At 43.1% G+C, this 17,664-nt stretch overlaps 1 protein-coding gene across 1 annotated transcript; it reads left to right on the forward strand.

Moving 5' to 3' along the window:
* The first annotated feature begins 1,758 nt into the window (after positions 1 to 1,758).
* On the forward strand, positions 1,759 to 12,624 carry LOC136492825 (K(+) efflux antiporter 2, chloroplastic-like). Its single transcript, XM_066488868.1, has 21 exons — positions 1,759 to 2,023; positions 2,150 to 3,662; positions 3,931 to 4,093; positions 4,220 to 4,310; positions 4,615 to 4,751; positions 4,824 to 4,883; positions 4,961 to 5,080; positions 5,578 to 5,646; positions 5,942 to 6,007; positions 6,609 to 6,698; positions 6,919 to 7,023; positions 7,102 to 7,230; positions 8,526 to 8,735; positions 9,193 to 9,342; positions 10,341 to 10,394; positions 10,472 to 10,530; positions 10,925 to 10,991; positions 11,067 to 11,243; positions 11,503 to 11,559; positions 11,637 to 11,711; positions 12,327 to 12,624. Exons 2-21 carry the CDS (start codon positions 2,161 to 2,163, stop codon positions 12,435 to 12,437), a joined length of 3,492 nt encoding a protein of 1,163 aa, XP_066344965.1. The 5' UTR covers positions 1,759 to 2,023; positions 2,150 to 2,160; the 3' UTR covers positions 12,438 to 12,624.
* The last annotated feature ends 5,040 nt before the right edge of the window (positions 12,625 to 17,664 follow it).

Genomic DNA, 17,664 nt, shown 5'->3' on the forward strand with positions numbered 1-17,664 from the left:
TACCACAGAAGCTAAAAGGCAAGGTCTATAGGACGACGATTAGACTTGCTATGTTGTATGGTGCAGAATATTGGCCTACGAAAAGACGACATGTTCAACAGATAAGTGTCGCGGAAATGCGTATGTTGCGTTGGATTTGCGGTCATACAAGAAGGGATCGAGTTCAGAACGATGATATACGTGATAGATTAGGGGTAGCACCAATTGAAGAAAAGCTTGTCCAACACCGGTTGAGATGGTTTGGACATGTCCAACGGAGACCTCCAGAGGCACCGGTGCGTAGTGGAATCCTAAGCCAGGAGAGTAACGTGAAGAGAGGCAGAGGAAGACCGAAGTTGACTTGGATAGAGACAATAAAAGGAGACATGAAAGGATGGAATATATTCAAAGACTTAGCCTTAGAAGACAGCTCTTCATGTGCCTGAACCTTGATTGCTTCTGCTGGGTTTTAACTCTAGCCTACTCTAACTTGTTTAGGACTTAAAGACTTTGTTGTTGTTGTTGTTGTTTGGTCATTGGTCCTTACACAGATCGAACCCCCTCTAACGATATTACTAATCCAAAAAAAATCCAGTTATCTCCAAAACCCCTGGAAGCTAGCATTTATCAAGGAACTGCTAGCTTACCTGATCGTACGTTTTTTCATAGCCTAAGGGCCTGTTCGGCAGGACTGAAAAATACTGTTCCGGCTGATTATTGTGAGAGAAAAATACTATTCTGGCAGGACGTGAACAGTGATTCTGTGAGATGAAAAACAAGCCAGCCGGCTGGCTTTGAGCCAGCCGAACACGCTCTAACTTAAGGATCACACCACTTTATTGCTTATGTACCACGTCATGAATAATTTCATGTGTAGCCACAACACTATATAGGATGTACCTCTTTATAAAAACAGTTTGATTAGATGCAATTAATCTATCACAGATCAACATAAGCCTATTATTCAACACCTTGGAGAATTTTTTGAAGCTACAGTTCTAAAGGCTGGTGGGTCTGAACCTTTTTAGATGTTTGGCTTCTGGTTCTTCAGGAATAAGGGTAATCATGGCACAGTTAAGTGTAGGCAAGCTGAGGTGACCCTTTCAATACATTTAACCAGAGCCATGAAATCCGATCTAATTGTTTTCCAAAAGTGTTGATATAGAATATAAAAGAGAAGCCATCAGGGCTCACGAGACTCGAACTCGAGAACAGCGTCTTTAATCTCGTTTTCAGAAAAAGGCCTCTCCAGGAGGTGTTTCTCCAAGTTAGTCCGCTTTTCATCGTTGCCCCAAAAATCACTATCTAGAGTAATCTCTGAGTCGGGTTCTTTGCCAAAAAGGTTTCTTGTAAAAATCCACAGCAATGTTAAGCATGTCGTCAGTCTTACTTGGCCATCCGGACCTTCAAGGGTGGTAATGCCTTTCTTTTTCCTTTTTCTCTGGTTAGCGACAGCTTAAAAACAAGCTGCGTTTCTATCTCCTTTTTAATTTTAATCTCCCTATCGTGGCGGTCCCGTCGCTGAATCAGTGGGGTACAAGTAGCACTAGTGAGGAATATACCATTGTCCGAGGATAAAAAATCCAAACAAATTTATCTGCAGATCAACAAAGCCCGGCCCAGAGAGATTCAGGTCGCGCGCGCCGCACCGGCCACAGGGCAGGCTAACACGATCCGCTCGGCTTGTCGCAGGCGCCAGTTTGGCTTGGCAGTTGGCCCTGTGGCTTTGCCTCGTCCCCTCCGCCGCCGCTGCCGAAACAAAGGGGGAGGATCGATCAGAGGAGGGACACGCAAAACAAAACTGGCCCTTGGCCTTAACCCCTCCCCCAAGGGCAAAAGCCAACGCGAGCGCCAGGGCCAGCGAGTGAGCTCGCCTCCCACTCCCCCTCCTCGCCTCGCGCAGTCCTGTCGTAGGAATGGAATGAGGCCGAGGCCCCTCCGCCCTTCCTCCTCCTCCTCCTCCTCCTCGTCGGCGCTTCTCCCGTGACAAGCCTCCGTTCCTCCGGTCCAGTCGCCCTCTGGCCCAATCCGTATCCACCCACCAGTACGTGAGCACTCACTCCGCCGTCTCTGTCTCTGTCTTCCGCTTTTGTTTCTCTCGTCCCAACCTCTCCTTTTCCGCGGGTTTGATCTGGGTTTCCGATTGTCCTCGTGCTCGGCTACGATACAGGATAGGGTACGATGGATTTGTCCAGGTTCGCCTCCGGCGTCGGGCCCAGCCGCGCGGCCCCGCGGGCGGGCCTGCAGATCGGCGCCGCCGGGAATGGCTTCCGGGCCTGCTCACTGCGGCGAGCGCGGCACCGCGGCGGCGGCGGCGGGAACGGGAGCCTCACGTCCTCCGCTGCCGCCGCCCTCCGCGGCAGCGGCGGGCTCTTCTACCTGGCTCCCACGCGCGGGAGCCCTCTCAGTCTCCGCGCCATGGGTCGGCCGCCGCGGTGCCAGGGCAGCGACTCATTGGCCTACGTCGACGGCCCGTTGGAGGCCGCCAAGGACTCCGGCGAGGTCAGCGACGAGGAGGCCACCAGCTCGTGGTCCGACGACGACAGGGGCCCCGGCCCCGCCGACGTCGACGGTCTCAGGGAGATGCTGCACCGGTCCAGGAACGAGCTGGAGGTGGCCAGGCTCAACAGCACCATGTTCGAGGAGAAGGCGCAGCGGATATCCGAGTCGGCCATCGCGCTCAAGGACTGCGCCGACGTCGCTCAGAGAGACGTGTCCGCGGCCGTTGCCACCGTGCAGGAGATCATCGGCAAGGAGGCAGATGCCAAGGATGCCGTCCAGAAGGCTACCATGGCGCTGTCGATGGCCGAGGCACGGCTGCAGCTGGCGGCGGAGGCGCTGGAGGCGAAGCGGGGGTCGGTCGGGCCGATGGAGGTTAGCATCGAAGGTGTGGAGGAGGAGGCCCTTGTGTCTGCACAGGAAGAGATTAAGGATTGCCGGGCGGCCCTGTCGCGGTGCGAGGAGGAGCTGGGACGAGTTCAGGACAAGAAGATGGAGTTGCAGAAGGAGGTTGATAGGCTGACGGAGCTTGCTGAGAAGGCCCAGTTGGACGCGTCCAAGGCCGAAGAAGATGTTGCCAATATAATGGTGTTGGCTGAACAGGCGGTGGCTCTTGAGATGGAAGCTACGCAGCGTGTCAATGATGCGGAAATGTTGCTGCTGAAAGCGGAGAAGGCCATATCCTCGGTTGACACTGTGGTGGAGCTAACGTCATCTGCTGAAGAGCAGAAAAGCGCTGAAGAGGATAGCGTTTCTGAAGGCTACGAGTATAGCAACGATGGCACTGATGATGTTTCTGTGAGGGATGAGGTGTCAAGTATCGAGCGTCTAATAGTTGGTGACTTGACTGTTGAGGGCATTGAGCAGCTTGAACCATCCCGTGAAATATATGATGAAGCAAGCAGTGATAAGATGTCTGTTGAGCCTCAGAAAGAAGCTGAGCCTGATTCAGATAAGTCGAAGCAAGGGAAGAAGCAGGAAATGGAACGAAAGGAGGTCACCAAGGAACCACTGAGTGCTCCAAAAGCGCTGGTGAAGAGATCATCCCGCTTCTTCCCGGCATCTTTCTTCTCCTCCAAAGTTGATGGAGAGTTTACACCTACATCTGTCTTTCGGGGGTTAATGAAATCTGTGCAAAAACAGGCTCCGAAGCTTGTTGTTGGGATATTGCTTCTTGGTGCAGGGTGAGTCACATGACAACTGCTGTGTGTTTTTTAGGTTTTGCATTTTGCAGTAAGGATTTGATTTCAGATAACTGCACTCCACCAATTTACCTTGTTGGCTGTTATTTGTGTACAGATAAAAGCATACTTTCTGTATAGTCACCTCTTCTTTGCACTGAAAATTAGAAATGAGAATGGAAGTGTTTTCCTTATTATAACTGGTGGACATCATTTTCATTCATGTCAGTTAGGCAATACCTGAAGGGGTTTTGTTTTATGGGTCCTGTAGGGCATTCTTCTTAAATAGAGCTGAGAAGAGTCAACTATTTCAGCAGCAAGGCATTGCCACAAGTATTGGAAAGGTAACCTCCACAACAAAGCCCATAGTTCGTGAGATACGGCAAATTCCACAGAGAGTAAAGAAGCTAATAGAGCTCTTACCTCATCAAGAGGTACAATTTCCTCATCTGAACTTGCTCATCTTCTGATTTCATTTTGTGTACGTCTATGATATTCAACTGTTATAATGAAACTTAGCTTGCATGTAAATTCCTTATGCTCTTCATTTCCCTACTCAGGTAAATGAGGAAGAAGCTTCGCTTTTTGACATACTGTATTTGCTTCTGGCCAGTGTTATTTTTGTACCATTATTTCAGAAAATCCCTGGAGGTGAGATACATATTCTAATATTGTTTGTGCACAGCATGGTTTAGTAGCATCTGTAGCTTTTGCATTATTTTGGTCACCCAAGGAAGTTTGCAATTGAACTAAACAACTCCCCTTCTGGTCTCATCAACTTGTACTGTTTTAGTGACAACTGTGCACCATGCTTTTCCTGAATTGAAATGCCTGGACTTCTGAAGTTAGGAGCTAGAATGCATGGACTCATGTGCATACAAAAGTTGGAAACATTTGTGATTAAGATCATCAGTTTTGTGACCTTCTGCAAATAAATTTTACCTTGATACCTTAGGCAGTCCTGTTCTTGGATATCTTGCTGCTGGTGTCCTCATTGGTCCATATGGGCTCTCCATCATCCGTAATGTGCATGGGACAAAGGCAATTGCGGAATTTGGAGTCGTGTTCTTACTATTTAACATTGGACTTGAGGTACACAACTAAGTGCCTTTGGATACTATTTCTTCTTTCAGCATATACTGGCTTAATATCCTGCACGTGCAGCTTTCTGTGGAAAGGCTAAGCTCGATGAAGAAGTATGTCTTCGGCTTGGGATCTGCTCAGGTTCTGTTCATGCTAACGCAACCATCAAACAGTTATCATTACTCAATTACTCCCTGATAAATTTGAACAATTGACAGGTGCTGGCTACTACTGCAGCTGTTGGTATGATAGCTCATCGTTTTGCCGCACTACCAGGACCAGCAGCAATCGTTGTTGGGAGTGGCTTGGCTCTGTCATCCACAGCTGTTGTCTTGCAAGTACTTCCTTGAAATCACACTTGTTTATCAAACTCTTGTTTCTTTGTTACTGATCGAACATATGAGCAGAAACATATACCCCTGATTAATATTCTCAGCTAATATGAGTTGCCATTTAGTATTTAATAAGCTACTAGGGAAATTTGTTTTCTTGCCACGCTTCAAAATGCCATGTTCAGGCACAAACTAGGTTTCATTTAGGTGAGTACAAAATTCTACTCCCTCCGGTCAAAGACACTTGACATTTTGGACAAAAGGCAAGGTCTCTATTCTGTCGCTTTGATCACTATTTACTATCTTTAATGCAATCAAATTGATATATTTTAAAAGTGCTTCCAACCCATGGTTTTCATGTTTCCAATTCAAATGTTTGACCGGAACCATGCCTGATTCACGTGTTCACATGACTGGGAATTATATATTTATCTATACTTTCCAAGTTTTGTGATGATCATTTGTTCCTTGGCCTTTAAGCATTTAGTGTCCTGCTTTTCTAGGTATTGCAAGAGCGTGGTGAAAGTACGTCACGTCATGGGCGTGCTACATTTTCTGTGTTATTGTTCCAGGTATAACCTCACTGTGCTCAGATATGTTCCCTGTTTTTTAAATAACGCAGCTTATGCTTCAGCTTTCCATTTGTTCATTTCTTGCTAATTTACTTCAGCACATCATTTCTGTTCACAACTTTTAGATCACACCTCACAGTTGCATATCTTTATGCATCTTTTGCTGTTTACATCTGTGATGCATACGTGTATCGACTTGCATCGCATACTCATTCTGAAGCATTGAGAGCCTTCAATCCTTTAGTAATGTTAATCTAGCTTGCCTTTTTAATATATTTTCTTGTGTTGTCCCCAGGATTTGGCTGTGGTGGTCTTGTTGATATTAATACCTCTCATATCACCTAATTCTTCAAAAGGAGGGGTAACCATTTTATCTTTATGCTCTTTTCCTTGTCTGTCCTAGGACCTTTTGCTTATTGGTACACATAGTTTATGTGCTGTATAGCCCAATGAGAGTATGACTCTACTGTAGCACGAGAAACTAGTCTGTGAACACCAATGTAGTATGATTTTTAGTGACTAGGAGCACTTCAAACTCATGTTGAATCAAAATTCCCATTGAATTTTTGTTGCTATTCGGGACCGTTAGAGTTTGACTGTGGCAATAGACATTTCTATATTTCAGATGGAATAGGTGAAATGCAAATTTGTAGCATTAGTGACTGATCGGCAGGATTATCCTTGTGCATGTTATTAAGTAAGAAAATTTGTTCAGTAGTCCTACGATATGTAAATTTTGGAAATAGCATCCAACTTGAGGATGATATATGGGGCCTGGGGCCACATGTGAGTGATGCAGCCAATGCCTTTCCCAGTTTCATGGTTTTTGAGGTGTCACTTAGGCGTTGAGGTGTACCCTAGGCGCCACAGGACGCCACAACGCCTCAAAAACCATGCCCAGTTTACACTTCCTTTTGAACTGCTTGATCTTGAGGCCTTCGTTCAATATCTGTTTTTTATAGGTTGGTTTCCAAGCAATAGCAGAAGCCATGGGAATGGCTGCAGTCAAAGCAGTAGCTGCTATAACTGCCATAATTGCTGGAGGTCGTCTGGTGAGTTGACTGTTCATTTACATTATTTTGCTTATCCTTTCTGGGACTTTTTTGTATGCCATACGTAGACTCTGGGCCCAGCTGGACATGGGCATGTTTCCTAGCATGCATGCATGTTTCCTTGCATGCATGCATGTTTCTGTTTTTTCTCCTTGCAACTGCATTTATCTGAATTTATCTGCAACTATTTAACAAGCATTTTCCATTTTGTATCAAACAGTTGCTCCGGCCTATTTACAAAATAATTGCTGAAAATCGGAATGCTGAGATATTTTCAGCAAATACACTCCTTGTTATTTTTGGCACAAGTCTTCTTACAGCCCGGGTTCGTATTCTATATGTTTATTTCTAGCCTTTGCATTGCTTAAAACTACTTTTGATTCTATGGTACTACTATTCACAGGCTGGGTTATCAATGGCACTTGGAGCTTTTTTGGCTGGTCTGTTACTAGCAGAAACGGAGTTCTCCTTGCAGGTTGAGTCAGATATAGCTCCCTATCGTGGTCTTCTGTTAGGACTTTTCTTTATGACGGTGAGTACCGTGAATATAATTTCCTCAAGAATTATTTCTTTAACACTGATATGCTGCTAGTGTTATGTTTCAAGTGTTCCTAACCTTGTACCATCATCATGGGTATCAAATTAAGTTACCACGGACTTGCTACTCTATTAGTTACTACCTCCATAATCTTTTGTAAGGCACGGCTTGACATGACACGGTCTCCCAAATTATGCTTTGACCATTTGTTTATTTTATAATATATTTTTTGTTATAAACTTATGATAATTGGATAGTATATTTGATTACGAATCTAATCGTATCAAGTTTGTATTATAATAATTAAAAATTATTAGCTAAATTGTTGGTCAAAGATTTTAAAGTTTGAATCTTGATATGTGTGTGTGCCTTATAAAAGAACATGGAGGGAGTATTTAACTTCATATTAAATTCTCAGTACATAATTTACCATTTTTTCAGTTGAGAACTGTAGATGGAACCATTTTCGTGAGTTCCTCAGACGACAAATATTTTTCTTATCAGAACAATCTTGCCAGTAAATGTTATCAGTGTAGCATCATACATTACAGTCTAGCCCCGCGCGCTATTCCTCCTCCCCCGCACTCTATTCCCTGTCTCCTGCGCACCTTCTTCCTCTCCAGTGAAGTTGTCAAGCCGCTGGCGCCCTCTGCCAGTTCAAGTCACCGCTGCTCTTCATGATGAGTCCTCCAACGGTGTCTGCCCTTTCCCTCCTCCATCCCTCAGTCCGCAACCTCTCTGCTAGTCTGCTTGCTTGCTGTGCTGCCCATCTGCTACTCACTTGCTGATTCTCCATCCTGAGATATGGAGTTCTGGACAGTGGAGAAATCAACTCTCACAAGTCACCAATTAACCACTAATATAGTCTTGATGCTTGCTTTATTGTGTATACTATATAGTATACATAGGTATATATATAATATGTATATGTCTTGAAATATATAGGATGACTAGGACCGAATAGGCTCAACTAATTGGTCTGGTCGATGACTAATCGCAATTAGTCACCTGGTCGGTCCCATGGCGACTAGGTTCGACTATACGAAACATTGTATGTTACCCAAATAAAGTATCTTTCAGTGTCCTCTTTCATCAGCTTGTCAAATAAATGCATTTTTTTTGTGTGTGTACATTGTCATCTGTTAGGTAGAATCAAATGTATGCCAATAATCAATGCTCGAGCGCTTATTTATCTGCCGATTTTGCTTGTCCAACATCAAGGTATTTTTATCATTTTAGGATGATGAGAATTCCTTGCTTAATTCTTACATTGAGGTTTGGTTTTCCAGGTTGGAATGTCTATTGACCCAAAGCTGCTTCTGTCAAACTTCCCAGCAATCTCTGTGATATTGGGTCTCTTGATAATTGGAAAGACATTATTGGTTACATTTGTCGGCAGGGTGTTTGGGGTTTCTACTATAGCTGCCATTCGTGTTGGCCTCTTGCTTGCACCTGGTGGTGAGTTTGCTTTTGTTGCCTTTGGAGAAGCTGTCAACCAGGTAACATATGTCGTTTTCTTTTCTTTTCTTTTCTTTGTCTCAAACGATGCAGGAGAGCTGTGTCATTTCATTAAGAAGAGAATAAAATAACGGAGGAGAGGCAGAGCCTGCTCCCCCCAAGTAACCAAGTACAGGACTCTTAGCTCCACACACTAGGAAAAAACACATGACCACTGCCCAACAAACGCCTAAGCAGCCATAGGTAGCAACCTACTAAGAAGCTGTTGCAGAGCCTTAGCTCCAGCCCAACACCACAATATACATTCTTCAGAAACTACAGCTAGAACTCTTTCTGTGTCACAGGTATCTAGTACTCTAGACCTACTTCTCCTGTACACAATAAATAGTTGATCATAGGAATATCTATAGTTGTTTTATGACACGAATCATATGATTGTTGTGCTATGGATAGATGTTATAGAGCAGAGGGAAAACTAATGAACACACTATTTTACAGGGTCTTCTATCACCTCAATTATCATCGTTGCTATTTTTAGTCGTTGGCATTTCAATGGCTGTGACACCATGGTTAGCTGCTGGAGGGCAGTTTCTGGCATCAAAATTTGAGCAGCATGATGTGAGGAGTTTATTGCCCGTGGAAAGTGAGGTATTTGTTTGTTCTGACTTTTGCTTCTTGCTTCGTTTACTATGTTACATTTTATGTAATTTTGGCCAAATGCATGCAAAAGCACCTTCGGTCTGCCATATCTCTAGTCTAACCTGCCATGTAGAATACAAGTTTCAATTGAATGCCTGATTGTGTAGCCAAGTGTGTTCCCTGTGTGAAATGTAGCTAGACTCATTTGCCATTTGATATTTGTGTGATTGAGTGGTTCTGACAATGTTAAGAAATCAAACAACTCAGTGGCCTTGTTTACTTTTTTGTGTGTGTTTCAGTACTTTTGATTATAGTAGTTTCTTGTGGCCAGCCCTAAGATTATTTCCATTTATGCTGATTGACAATTGTAATATCCAGCGGGAGATTCTAATTATGAACGAGCTAAAACTCAGAACTAGGTGATTCTCTCTTCAGATGGTTACCGAGATACTGAGGATGATTGATGAGCACAGTGGGTGTATTATTCTGTTTCAGTTTAGCAGCCATGACCCACCCAAGAACTGGCAGTAAAATAATGAGTGAGAGTTACATTTTTTTTTTGTTTGTACAAGAATAATGTGGATATTGCATATGCAGAAACAATGCTGAAGTTTGGCTAGAATTGTTGGTAGTTATAACTTTAGCTGAAGCATCTGTCTCCTATCTCAGATAATGATCAAAGATGAGAAAAAAAAAATCTAAAATCCAATCAGTTCATGTATCAGCTGGTGCAGTAGCCATTTTAGATGAGCAATCAACCAAAGAGCTTATGCCAGACAAAAAAAACACATGGTGGTGGGATAGTATTTCCCCAACTTGCTTGGGACTGACAGGCTTTGTTGTTGTTGTTGTTGTTTGTGGTGGTGGTATAGTATTGCTTCTTGTTTTTATAATCTGCCAAGTTTGTAGTCAAATAGCATGCCAGCTCTTTAATATCCTTTATTCCTTTAACATGTCAATTTTCGCCTAATGTTGCTGTCTTCTGTTTTTTGTGTCTATGTATGTAGACTGACGATTTGCAAGACCATATTATTATATTAGGCTTTGGACGTGTTGGGCAGGTTGTATTGCAATCCTCACACACTACTATTTTTTCCATGTCTGACTGATCCTAATAAATCTGTTTCCCACTTACTAGATCATTGCGCAACTCCTGTCAGAGCGGTTAATCCCTTTTGTTGCACTTGATGTTAGAAGGTATGGTGCTTCTTGCAATAACCTGAATTTTAAAGAAACCATGGATAGCAATTCAAAACCTTAGTGTTTGTTCTGAATTAATGTTTAACCATGAAGTATGGCTGCATGAACCTATGCAGATTTAAGTCTGTAAGTTACTGTGTAGAGTTGGGATGGTTGATACCATATTTTAGGCTAATGTGGGACCGCAGTTCGAATGTATTAAATCCACAAAATAAAACAAACTTTCAGGCAGACTCTTCCAGGAATTCAGGAAAATGCTGGCAAGACCCGCAATCTGATGGTTGCATGTCTTAACCTTCCTTTGGAACCAAATCATCCGTGTTCAATTTATCCACATTAGTGGTCAGGTCATCCAAATTTTCTTTTTTCTGATGCATATTTTCTTTGTCAGCGATCGGGTAGCAGTTGGGCGTGCACTTGACCTTCCAGTGTATTTTGGGGATGCTGGAAGCAGAGAGGTAGGGAGAGTTCGTTTATATTTTAATAACACATATAGCTTGTTGAGAGTACTGTTCTAAATTGAATTTTAATAGGTACTGCACAAAGTTGGAGCTGAAAGAGCTTGTGCTGCTGCAATTACTTTGGATACTCCTGGTGCAAACTACAGAGCTGTCTGGGCATTGAGCAAATATTTCCCAAATGTGAAGACATTTGTTAGAGCACATGATGTTGATCATGGTGTTAATTTGGAGAAAGCTGGTGCAATGGCGGTACGTGGATATTACAGAGCATTCTTGGTGATAATGGTTTCCTGATGCAACTTTTATTGACCATATACACTTACAATTTCTATTTGCAAAGAGAGAGTTCTATTGCTTTTATCATAATGTGACCAAGCATGCACCCAAAGTACTGTGTAACTTTTGTTGCTATTATGCACTATCGGTAGTTTCCCTTATATCAGATACCTTATTTCACATGTAGTACTTATAACATATCTTCTGATGGAATTGTGTGAACAATTTGAAGGTTGTCCCTGAGACCTTGGAGCCAAGTCTTCAGCTAGCTGCTGCTGTTCTTGCACAAGTAAGCTCTTATTTGATTGTACCATCCACTGTGCTTATTAGTAATGTATGGAATTTGATGCATATGCTTCATTTCAGGCAAAACTTCCAATGTCAGAGATTCAGGAAACCATCAGCGAGTTCCGGAATCGTCATCTGTCAGAGCTTACAGAGGTGTGTAATTATGTCATCATTCAGTGGTCTGCTAAACTTATTGATGATATTTGCAACAGAAAGCTTCTGACAAACAAAAAGATAAGCAGTAAACCAAGGCAAAGCAAATTTCCAAATGGTAGTAATTCAAGGATAGCTGTTGTAGAATCTGTAGATGTGTGTTGAAGTAAGCTTGTGATGACAGTCTCATGTTAGTAACTAGTTACATTGTTATATGATTAAACACTAGCCATTTGCTAACTGGAACAGTGATGGTATACACTATACAATATAAAGATCCTTCTGACTTTTAGCTCGGTGAAGCCAAAGCCCAAAAATCAAATTAGTAGACTATCGTATACCAAAGGAACAAATGGGTGCAGTTCGTTTCTAATAATACATGTAGTGTAATGGACATCCAATTTTTTTTTAAATATAGCAAGTCTTAGATGATTTTTTTTTTATGTTCTTGAGTTTTGAGGTTTTCTGAAGTCCATGTAATATGACACCATGTTGGAAAAATTCTTTTTCTATCAGGTTCATACAATCTGTGCTTCGTTCATGCAATATAATATTGAGCAATATCATTAAATTTTTGTAACTATATCTGATGGCCTTTTGTTGTTCCCTTTACAGTTGTGTGCTACGACAGGAAGTTCTCTTGGCTATGGGTTTTCCAGAGTTGCTTCCAAATCGAAGTCTTCCGATGATGAAAGCGAAATAGTGGATGGTGCACTAGCAATTTGATGCTGATTAGATAAAATGGGATCCCTTGATAGTACTAGATTGATTGCACACAGTAGATAATCTTGTTGCATGTAGAAAGAGAGTGGAATAATAATTCATGCAAGAGCTGTCACAAAAGTTGGCGTGCAATTTTGTATGTTAGAATACTTATATATTTCTTGTTTCTATATATATATCTTTTCCCATATTTTTTGTTGCCAGCTATGTAGCCCCAAAAAATGTTTGCATACACTTCAATAAAAACGGCGTGGCTAGCGCTCGAATGTTCGTACGCTAGCCTCTGTCCGAATGTTCGTGCCTGTTGTGCCCACCTCGCATGCCTGATGAGTCTGACACTGATAAGTCTGACTATGCATGTTGGTCTTGTTCGCTTCGCTGAAAAAACAAGCCAAAATATTGTTCCGGCTGATTTGTTATGAGAGAAAAATACTATTTTGGTTTAAAAAACAAACTGAAAAGTACGGATTATAAGAAAATTGAACATGGCCAATGTTAGTATCTTTTCATTAACATTAGTCAAAGTTTAAATTGTTTGAAAGCGAGAATTACATTTTTTTATGGATAGAGAGAGCATGTAATTTCTTAGTAACATTGTGTAGGATCTCTGGTACGCCTAAAGCTGGGATGAATAGGTCTGTAAAAATTCAACTCAAACCGAAGTCAAATTCACCGCGTGGCACTGCCGCACTGTGAGCGCGGCACTGCCGCACCTGCAGGAGAGATTAGTTCACAGTTTAAAATTTATCCAACAAAATTTAGATTGGATAAATTTCTTAGCTTCCTGCAGAGTAGTAGATCAGAGATCGAAAGCTGAAAGTGGTGGGAACACCACACACAAGTAGATCAGCCTCAAACTCTAAAAATCACCTCAACAACAATATGTCATGCAAGTAATGTAAATCAAGCACAAGTGACACAATGATTTATCCCGTGATTCAGCTCGCCACCAAGGCTTACCTACCTCCACGTTGTTGAGGTTAGCCACTAAGGCTTAGAGCTTTTCAGCCCTTCCTCATTCTCAAGTCAAGAGACTTAACTCTTGAGATGAGGAGTGAGTTTACTAGCTTCGAGAGATGGTTAAAAAACTCTCGGGGCTGCCACACAAGTTGGTAAGCTTCACGGACGACGCTCTAGCCGGCTAGGAGCCAAGCTCCAAGAGTAACAAACATAACCACCGGTCAAAACGTGAACCAAGTGCTCTTTAGAGTTTGGAATTCAACGGAGATGCTCTCTAATCAAGTTTTAGATCCTTTTCCCTCAAGGATTGATGTGGAAATCAATGGATTTGCTTGAAGGCTTGAGGTCAACAATGGAGTGAGAGAGAGAGAGAGAGCTCCTACTCTGTTTTAGATGTACTGAAGTGAGGAAGAAGAGAGCAGGTTGGTTTTATCTAGGAAGGAATGGGAAAGGTATATATATACCCCCAGCCCTCAACGGTCACTTTAAATCGCAGATAGCTGTTGACGAGGAAAGGGAAAGGTATATATATACCCCAGCCCTCAACGGACACCGCACCAAAGGGGTCGGGCGAGATGAAACCCGCGGCCTCGAGGTCGGGCGAGACAGAGCCCGCGACCTTAGGGTCAGGCGAGACAGAGCCCGCGACCTTAGGGTTAGGTGAGTCGGATCCCGCAACCCTAGGGTCGAGCGAGGCAGATCCCACGACCAAGGGGTCAGGCGAGCCAGATCCCGCTACCTTAGGATCGGGCGAGACGGAGCCCACACCCAAAGGGTTGGGCGAGACAGATCTCGTACCCAAGGGGTCAGGCGAGATGGATCTCACACCCAAGGGGTCGGGTGAGACGGAGCCCGTGACTAAGGGGTCAGGCGAGCCGGATCCCACACCCAAAGGGTCGGATGAGACGGAGCTCGCACCCTGCAAGACAACAAGGGTAATAGTAAAGTACATACTGTCTTGACTATGAATATGAGGATGCTTGTGGTTGTTAGAGCACTTAGTAGCACATATTAGTTTAAGTATTGTGTCCCTCTTTATAGTATAACTTTTTCTATACTCAAATTCAAGATATAAAATAATCTTAAACCTCTTTTGAGTTTGAAGCCATCTATATTTGTAATTGGGGGCTCCTCCGTTTTATGTAGCATCCTCGAATATAAATTCCCTGCTGGTCATCTCGATAAATCTCATTAGTTCTCTAATTGCGTGGTCATTATCACCAAAATCCACAATTAAGACTTGATTGCACTTTCAATCTCCCCCTTTTTGAGAATTGATGACAACACAATTAGAGCTTACAAAAGATATGAAATAAATACTGAGACTTTTCGAGCCATGGGTGTAGAGCCTCGCCTAAGTATGTGAATAGAGAATTGAATTATCAAATTGACATAAGAAGGCAAGATTTACATTTTAGTGAAAGTGATGGGGCTCCCCCTACATCTATGCTCTTATGGGGTGCTGCATACTGTGTCAGGTATATAAAACGTGATGTAAATGATAGTTTATGCACAAACTGATTTGCTGTTGCAGCTGAGTGCGGCACTGCAACACTTTCTGTAATAGCACAGATTAGAACAGACATCACATTGCATGTGATACATATAAAGATATATATTCTAGCACAATTGTATCACAAGTGACAGCATAGATTAATATATGTCCATATCCCACACAAAAAGTCAAAGAGTAGCATTATTTCATAATTTAGAGTTTTGAGCGACTCTCAAACTTTCCACCTAGCAAAGATTAACACTCATCGAATAGGACATGAAGCGCAGCTGCTGTGAAAAGTTGTTACCCCTCTAATTTTCTTCCCCTTTGAGATAAAGCACCAAAAAGAGAAGAAAAGAAGAAAGATCAACGCATACTCGTCATCTCCCTAGATGTCCGTCCAATCAATATCATCACCTTCTATAGCAGTCCCGGCACCACCATCACCATCATCATTATCGGAGTCAATACGTGCACGATCCTGACTGTGAGTCATGGTAGTGTAGCGAGTGGAACGCCTCGACTCCTGTCTCTAACGCTATCCCTCTAGGGTCTCATCCCAATCTATTGCTCGTCACTACTCCTCCTCATCATCTGAATCTATGTCGGAGAGACTCGGAAGGTCATACTGTGGCGGAGGTGGAATAGGAGGAAGTGGTGGAAGGTCCTGTCCACGCTGCTGACGCTGCTCAAGCTGTGTCTCATATGCTCTGTCAGCTGCATAGGTGCACTTGCCGAAGATTGCCTTCAACCACTTGCCAAACTTCTTTATCTTGCCTCCTCTATGAGACCTAGAGCAGGAAGACTCAGGGATATCTATATGAGCATCAGAGCTCCTCGCTCCCTGAGTAGCTGCAGCTAGTTGGGTCTTCTCAATTTTGTAGACAGTGTGCATCACATCCTTTGGAAAGTAGAATTCAGTGACCCTCTCAATCATGAATATGAGGTAAGGGGTATAGGGCAGACCCCTCCTCCCATCCTTCACTGCAAATCTCAACTCAGTCCACATGAATCTAGGGACATTGAACCTGTCCCCACCTGGAGCAAATCTAGCCAACACATTTTTCACATAGCCATTAATATATGAGGCCGCTCCATCATTTGGATTGATAGTGTTTCTGATGAGGTTGTTGAGGATGTAATAGAAGCTGTGTAAACCACTCCTCTTGCCATCTGCAATCCTTCTATCTCTCCATATGTAACTGATATCACGGATCTCAGCTCGAGGCTCATCATGAATGTAAGTGTAACCTCTGTGCTCCTCCCCAAAGCCAAGAATTTGGCTAAAAGTGACAAAGTCGACTCAGTAGTACCGACCATCAGTCATCCAGTGAATCTTATCAGAGGTCTGGTCATAGAAGTATGTGGCATAAAACTGTGCAAGGACCTCCTCATTCCAGTTATACTGGAAACCCATGATGTCTGAAAGCTGCAACTTGTCGAAAATTTTGATTACCTTGTCAAACTCAGGCTTCTCCTTCTCCTACATCTCATCCCAATCCATATACTGCATCTTGATGATCTTGGTTTTCTTAGATGCAAGAATGGCAGTGGCATAAAAGTTGGAATGAAACTTATTCCAGAATCTATAATCAATGTTCAAATCCTTGCGCACTACATAGGGATTGATCCCCCTTGCCTTTTCCACCAACTTTCAACTCTTGGAATAGATGACAACTACGTGCTGGCGGGAGTCATCTAGAGACCTCGTGATGATCTCACCCTCAAAATCTCTCATGTATCTGCCATCAAACTCAGAGAAATGTTGTAGGGTGTCAGGAATGGCATTAGAGGTATGACCTATCATCTCAAGCCTCTCCTCATCTTCAATGTACTGCTCGCACCTCCCCCTATCACCAAGTCCCCTTGGAGCTACACTACTGCCTACTGCTGTTGACCTCCCTTGACCACGATGAGGTGGATCCTTGTCTCTTTGCTCATTCATCTTCCTTTTTCCCCTTCGGTCATTATCTCTGTGCTCCATCTTCTCAAACGAGGATGGGAGAGGAGAGGGAAGAAATTACTCAGGCTAGGGACAGTAGCAGCCGTCAACAATGTTGAGGGAGTGCTGGCAGCTACCGCGACACTGCTAGAGATCGACAACACGTGGCCAAGCGACGGCGACGACAATGGCGCGGGCGTGAGAGGAGAGAGAGGTGCGGGCGTCGGCGTTGGGGGGAGAGGAAAAGAAGCTACTGTGGACCTGAGAATAAGAGGAAGAATAAATGAGCCCCACAGTAAAACTATTTTGGTCGAATCTCGATTGAGATTCAAAGTGCGGCACTGCCGCACTCTCTAAAATAGTGAGAGTTAGTTATAATCTATATGACTCTCTCTATATAAGATATGGACACATATCACTTATATACCATGACCAAAAATAAATAATCAATATAGACCACAATCATGATACATAAGTTGTCTTTTATAAATCATTTTTATGCACAATATAAATTTTTTCAACTCTTTTGCCTAGATACTAGTTTATCAAACAGAGACATGCTAAAATTCAAACTATGTTACGAGAATCAAGTATATTTAGCTCACTACGCAAAGCACAAAACCTTGACTCATCGAGGGGCTTTGTGAAGATATCGGCTAGTTGCTTTTAGGTGCTCACATGGCGAATTTTGATATCTCCTTTGATTTTATGGTCTCTCAAGAAATGATGACGGATGTCTATGTGCTTGGTTCTAGAGTGGCTTACGGGATTGTTTGCAAGTTTAATGGCACTCTCATTGTCACATAATAATGGGATTTTTGTAAAATGACATC

This window comes from Miscanthus floridulus, chromosome 11 (genome assembly GCF_019320115.1).
Source record: "Miscanthus floridulus cultivar M001 chromosome 11, ASM1932011v1, whole genome shotgun sequence".
Classification (NCBI taxonomy): Eukaryota; Viridiplantae; Streptophyta; class Magnoliopsida; order Poales; family Poaceae; genus Miscanthus; species Miscanthus floridulus.

What these genes read in the sequence shown, in the direction of transcription:
- LOC136492825 (XM_066488868.1), top strand. Translation starts at nt 2,161, where the DNA reads ATGGATTTGTCCAGGTTCGCCTCCGGCGTCGGGCCCAGCCGCGCGGCC. An exon ending in CAAGTCTTCTTACAGCCCGG is followed by an intron (nt 7,024 to 7,101) that starts GTTCGTATTCTA and finishes TACTATTCACAG; the next exon opens with GCTGGGTTATCAATGGCACT. An exon ending in GGGATGCTGGAAGCAGAGAG is followed by an intron (nt 10,992 to 11,066) that starts GTAGGGAGAGTT and finishes GAATTTTAATAG; the next exon opens with GTACTGCACAAAGTTGGAGC.